Source organism: Lycium barbarum, chromosome 3, assembly GCF_019175385.1.
Source record: "Lycium barbarum isolate Lr01 chromosome 3, ASM1917538v2, whole genome shotgun sequence".
In the NCBI taxonomy this organism is placed as follows: Eukaryota; Viridiplantae; Streptophyta; class Magnoliopsida; order Solanales; family Solanaceae; genus Lycium; species Lycium barbarum.
Window position 1 is genome coordinate 20,169,423 of NC_083339.1, and position 6,192 is coordinate 20,175,614.

A 6,192-nucleotide genomic window follows, 5' to 3' on the forward strand; every position below is an offset into this window, starting at 1 on the left:
GGTATATACACATATATATACATAATTTTTTTCGAAGAGTGGGAGTGCACGTGCACTCCCACCATTTCATGTAGGTCCGCCTCTGTATGTAGCCACTAAAATAATCCCAGTTGTTAGCCATAAAATTAAATAACAAATAAACCCCAATTACTTCTTTTAGCTAACGTCCTTTAGCTAACGTCCGTAGGTAATATGCAATTAATTGTGGCATAATTGATCTAGAACAGTGACATAGTTTTAGAACACAAGACTAGAAAAATGGTCCCACAACTCTTCGACTTGAGAACTTTGGTTTTGTTAATCTAATTCTTCCTCCTAGTCATTTTTTACAGCTTATATCGCACCCACCAGCCCCTCTTAAGCCACCCACCCTCTCACTCCCCCCCCTCCCCCCAAAACCCCAATTCGCTCCTCTTCTCCATTAACAAATTTGTTCGGAACTAATTAGTTGCAGCCTAGAAAATCTAGAGAGAGAAAAGAGAATATTACTCTTCTTCTCTCTCTCTCTCTCTCTATATATATATATATTTATATATATATATATATATATATATATATATATAAAAGCTAATTTCAGCATATGTATATAAATTGTATCATCGTTGTATATGTGTCACTACTGTATATGTATAGAAAATGTATCATACGTATAGAAATTGTATCATTGTTGTATAGAATTTGTATCACTACAATGTATGTATAGAAAATGTATTGAAAATGTATCATACGTATAAAAATTATATCATTGTTGTATAGAATATGTATCCCTACAGTGTATGTATAGAAAATGTATCATACGTATAAAAATTGTAGCACTGTTGTATAGAATATATATCATACGTACAGAAAATGTATCATTGTTGTATAGAATATGTATCACTAATGCATAAGTGTAGAACATGTATAATCACATTTGGTAGCCTTTTTTCAACTAATTCCAGTATATGTATAGAAACTGTATTATTGTTGTATAGAAAATGTATTATTCGTATAGAAACTGTATCATTATTGTATTGAAAATGTATCATACATATAAAAATTGTATCAGTAATTAGAACATGTATCGTTGTGGTATAATTTGTGTTTAATAAATGTATAACCAACGTATGCTTACTAATCTGTATACACATATTATACATGTTTTGAGACATTTCTTAAAGTGTCAATCAACGTATACGTACTAATTATACACATATTAGACATGTTTTGGGAAGAACCGACAAAATATAAAATATTCTGTTAACGCGTTCCGGCCTGGTGTAAATCCAATCGGCGTGCATAAAGTTGTAGAACTTTCAGATTCAGACTTCCTGCTTTAAATGACATACAACAAACTTAGCAACTCATAAAGGAACCATAAGCATGTTGTCTTTCTTGCTAAAAACTTGATTTAACTTATTAGAGCTCACCAACTGGTTACCATTAAAAGACGGTCTTCCAAAATTTGACCGAAGTAGTACTTCTGGGTAGGTGCGAAGCAAGGAAGAGAGTTCATTGAGCGAATAAGAGAGAGACTCTCATTTTTTCACTATAAAAAGGGGAAATAGGCAAAGGGTATGATCATCATTAGATACTCTCATTTTTTCACTATAAAAAAGGGAAATAAGCAAAGTACATCATCATTATATAGGAAGCGTAAGCGGCGGAAATGAATTAAAAGGGATTGGGTTTTTGGATCATGTGGATCGCTGCCCGCCGGGCTACTTGTGTCATTAATTTGGAGCGAATGTGCATTTCGGGGCATTTGGGTCAAATGTGGGTCATTAAAATTTATAATGGCCACGTAGTGTCCTTTTGTCCATGCTCATATTGGGTAATCACTTTGCAGGATTGTCCTTTGTTGGGGGTGGTCTTTAATTTTTGTCCCATAAATTATTGGTCTTTAATTTTTGCCCTTCGCCTAAAATACCCCGAGATTCTGGGTTCGAACCCCGGCTTAATCATAAGAAAAAAAAATCGCAAGGCAAGGCTTTGCAAAAGTTTGCCTTATGTGGCAGACTTTGCCTTAAAGCATAGCTAAAATTCTGCTAGATACGACAGACTTTGCCTTATAAGATAAACTTTTAGTTATGCCTTAAGGAAAAGTTTGCCTTATGGGACAGATTTTTAGTTATGCCTTAACCAAAAGTCTGCTGCATAAGACAGACTTTTTGTAAAGCCATGCCTTGCATTTTTTTTTTTTTGAATGAGCATGGATTCAAATCTAGAACCTCGGGATATTTTCGGGCACCTTTTTAAGGTAAGGGTAAAAATTAAAGACCACCCCAAAAGAAGGATAATCCGCGCAAAAAAAAAAAAAAAGTCTCAAGTAGGCGTTTGACCATGAGAACCAAATATTTTTCACTTTATTTGGAATTTTGAGTTGGAGTTGAAGATAGAGTTGTGTTTGGTTATAGTTTTTGCAAATAATATTTGGTTGTTTAAATGTATTGAAAGTGAAAACAAGATTTTAGTTGTTTTTTCCAAATTCCAAATACAAGTTGTATTTGAAATTTTTATTGCCAAACACTGATTTCCAAATAAAGTGAAATAATTTTCCGAAAAAAAGTCAAAATTTTCATGGCCAAGTGGGTCCTAAAACAAATCTTGAATATTAGGCCAGTTAGTGGCTAACAAATAATAAACATGACATGATAGTGTGAAAGTTACTTATATTTTCGATGTATACAAGTTAAATTCATAATATATACGACAATATTCACGACTCGGAAACTAATGATAGTAGTATTAGAGAAAATAAAAATCAACAATAAAGATTGAGAGAACAACACCAAAAAAGTTAAATGTTTTGACAACTATGTATCAAATATAGGTAACAAGGGTAACATTGTAACCAACAATAGCATCACCAGTAGGAGCATCAAATGAATAAGTTTGTGCAATGGCATAGCCACGAGCCAATCGAAAAAGACCAGTTCCACCAACTACAGCCATCTCACGAACAGGATTCAATGCTGGATTTATACTTAAAAGGCTAAAAGAACTTCCTTGATAAATACCATCAGTGAAACCATAGTTAAAAACCATGATAAGTCCTAGATCAGTTTGACCAGCAGAACCATACATGCCACGGGCACGTCCCACAATCTTGGATTTGGGGTCAGGTCCAATAGTGAGAGGATCATCAACCTGTTGGGATCGAAATAATTAGAGCGTTACGGGGAAGTTAATAATTGCAAACCTTAAACGATGAATCGTGAATAAAAGGAAAATATATCAAAAGAGAATAGATTATAACGTAATTTGGTTAGTTGACCCACATATGATAAAACTTATAGTATATAAAACAAAGCACAAAACTATAGAGAGAATAATCTCTCCCTAAACAAGACATTTTAAACGACTACATTGTTGATACTATTGTGTTATTGTACGAAAAGAAAAAATCGTCTATTTATAGAAGTCCAGAACTTCTCCTCAAAGAAAACGATAGACATAGAAGAGTCATTTTCTACCAAGAAAACTTTTGTCACAATTTTTTTTTTTTTTGAAGTAAAATACAATTATGGTGTGAAAATAAGGTAGAATATTCAGGGAAAACACTAACACAATTACCATCATCAAAGCTCCAAAAAGGGTGCCTGAATTGTTGGTAGCAGCACTTTGGGCTACCCTAACAGCACTTGGGTTTGAACCACTAAGTATGTCATGAAAGTAGAACTCAAGAGTGGTTATAACTTCATTGCCTGCTTCAACTCTCTTGGCCCATGATTCTTTCTGTTCTTGTCCATTTGCCAAAGCTATGGTTGCTGCAAACAACAACACTAGCACTATAACTTTCTCCATAGTTTAATTTGAGAGATATAATAAAAAGGTTGTGCTGCAGAGAAAAGTACTAGTGCTTATTTATAAGAAAAAGTTACAAATATCTTCTTTTAAACTAGCTAGTTGGTACCACTTAAAAAGATAATACTATACTCGAACAGGAGAAATGAGTTGTCTACTCTGTAAGGTTTTGGTTCCTACCTAATATATTCTTTTAACTTCTAAGGGGTCTCATTAATGTTCTTAAGGGCACGAAAACAAAAACGTACAATCTTCATATAAATTAATAGGCCATGTTGGGATTATAAAGTTGTCCCCAGTTCCTAAAATAAGTTTGAGGCAGGACCTGCTTTCATAAAAGGCCAAGTCTTTATTGTTTGAAGGCTTCATGCATATGCGGCCCCCTAAGCTTGTTTTTTTTTTTTTTTTTTTTTTCATTTGACACTTCAACCAAGTGTTGTTCCTATTGAACTCCTGAACCCGTCCTCAAGTGTGTCTATCAAACTCCTTAAATTTGGTTTTTATTAGAAGCGGAAATTAAATTGGGAAAATGAAGGTGCAGTAATATTTTAGACATGTGTTAAGCTATTCTTCAGGTCATGGATGTGTGGATTCTGCTCTTCCACCGCCAGCTTAATTAATAGCTACTCCTTTTTCCATCTTAATTGCTGCTGATCTTAATTAAAAGATAGCATAATTAAATTAGACTTATTAACATGTTACTACATTGAAGATGAAATACTATGTAAGTCGGATTGTGTTTGATAGATACACTTGAGGACGAGTTCAGGAGTTCAATAGAAACAACACTTAGTTAAGCTGCTAAAATAGAAAAAAGGGACAAGTTTAAGGCCGCTGTACATTAAGCCTTGTTTGATATACAGGACCAGCTGCCTTATAAAATTATTGTAAAAAAGTTCGTACTTTCATTTCCCCCGTAGAAAGCTTAGAGTGAAATGGTTTAAAAAAATTATTTTATTTGGCCTCTAATGAAAGCAACACTAGCCCAAATTTCAACCCTTAATCTGTAAAGACATATTGTTGTCGTTTTTATGCTCTTCTGGTATTTTATATTATTGCCTTATGTAATCGTCTAATTATTTACACAACCTAAACTACTAAGATATGATCTTTTCTGAGCTTCAACTAACTTTGATTCCTTTTCCTGGTTGTTTTCCTAGGTGGAGTGAGGGTTGGTGATGCTAATTAATTGTTCTGGTTTGAATATTTGACGTGGGTTTATTTTTCAGTCTCTTTTTAGTTTATCAATTAATTCACCAGCCACAAGAATATTGTAAGTGTGGATGTCAATTGGGGGATCATCAATATTATTCAACAAATCATGCATGTAGGAAATCAATCCGTGATCTGTATTGATGTATGAAAGTCATTATATACAAAGTAGGTATCTCACTATTAGAATGATACTAGGCTAAATTATAGGACCTAATTACTATACATAAGGAAGAGAATATTTACAATATTTACGTAGACTTATTACATAGTCTATCACACCACCGCAGTCGAAGCGGGAGGTTGTCGTACGCTTAGACTGTCCCTGAAATCATCAAAGAGCACGCGCGGAAGACCTTTAGTGAAGATGTCTGCGATCTGGTAACGGGACGGGACGTGAAGAACCCGAACTTCTCCACGGGCAACTTTCTCACGTACGAAATGTATTTCCATCTCAATATGTTTAGTGCGTTGGTGCTGAACTGGATTTGATAGGTATATGGCACTAACATTATCACAATAAACCAATTTAGCTGTCCGGATGGGACAATGGAGCTCCAAAAGAAGGTTGCGAAGCCAACAGGACTCAGAGACGACATTAGCGACGCCACGGTATTCGGCCTCGGCACTCGACTTAGACATAGTAGGTTGCCGTTTGGATGACCATGAGAGGAGATTATCGCCAAGGAAAACACAGTAATCGGATGTGGATCGGCGAGTGTCTGGACAACCACCCCAATCTGCATCTGTATAAGAAACAAGAGAGACAATGGAAGATTTGTACAGATGGAGACCAAACTCAATAGTACCTTGAATGTATCGGACTATGCGTTTAAGAGCATGCATATGTGCAAACTTTGGATCATGCATGTGAAGGCATACTTGTTGAACCACGTAGGAGATGTCTGGTCTTGTGAATGTAAGGTACTGCAACGCGCCGGCCAACTTACGATATTGGGTGAGATCATCGCAAGGAGGCCCGGCCGTGGCACCAAGTTTGGCTTCTGGTTCTCTTTGTTTGAAGTAGTATATTGTCTCATATCAAGTATTCAAAATTTCTCTTTGCTTATAGGACTAAATTGTTCTCTTGATTTTGTTGTATATAAAAATGAAGTAAAGTCCACTTTTTAGCATGTTGTAAAGAAAAATATGCTTCATTTTAACTTTCATCAAGCATGTGGTTATTTTCACTGA

General features: G+C 35.0%; 1 protein-coding gene across 1 annotated transcript; it reads right to left on the reverse strand.

The window, feature by feature from the left end:
• Positions 1 to 2,697: 2,697 nt before the first annotated feature.
• Positions 2,698 to 3,872, reverse strand: LOC132633797 (dirigent protein 23-like). The gene is made up of 2 exons (XM_060350255.1): positions 3,556 to 3,872; positions 2,698 to 3,129 (listed from the first exon to the last, which is right to left on the reverse strand). The coding sequence occupies exons 1-2, from the start codon at positions 3,784 to 3,786 to the stop codon at positions 2,803 to 2,805; spliced, it is 558 nt and encodes a 185-aa protein (XP_060206238.1). The 5' UTR covers positions 3,787 to 3,872; the 3' UTR covers positions 2,698 to 2,802.
• Positions 3,873 to 6,192: the final 2,320 nt, after the last annotated feature.

Bases quoted from the DNA above. Each gene is read 5' to 3' on its own strand.
- LOC132633797 (XM_060350255.1), bottom strand. From the start codon at position 3,786: ATGGAGAAAGTTATAGTGCTAGTGTTGTTGTTTGCAGCAACCATAGCT. The intron at 3,130-3,555 runs GTAATTGTGTTA...CGATCCCAACAG, and splicing joins TTTTTGGAGCTTTGATGATG to GTTGATGATCCTCTCACTAT.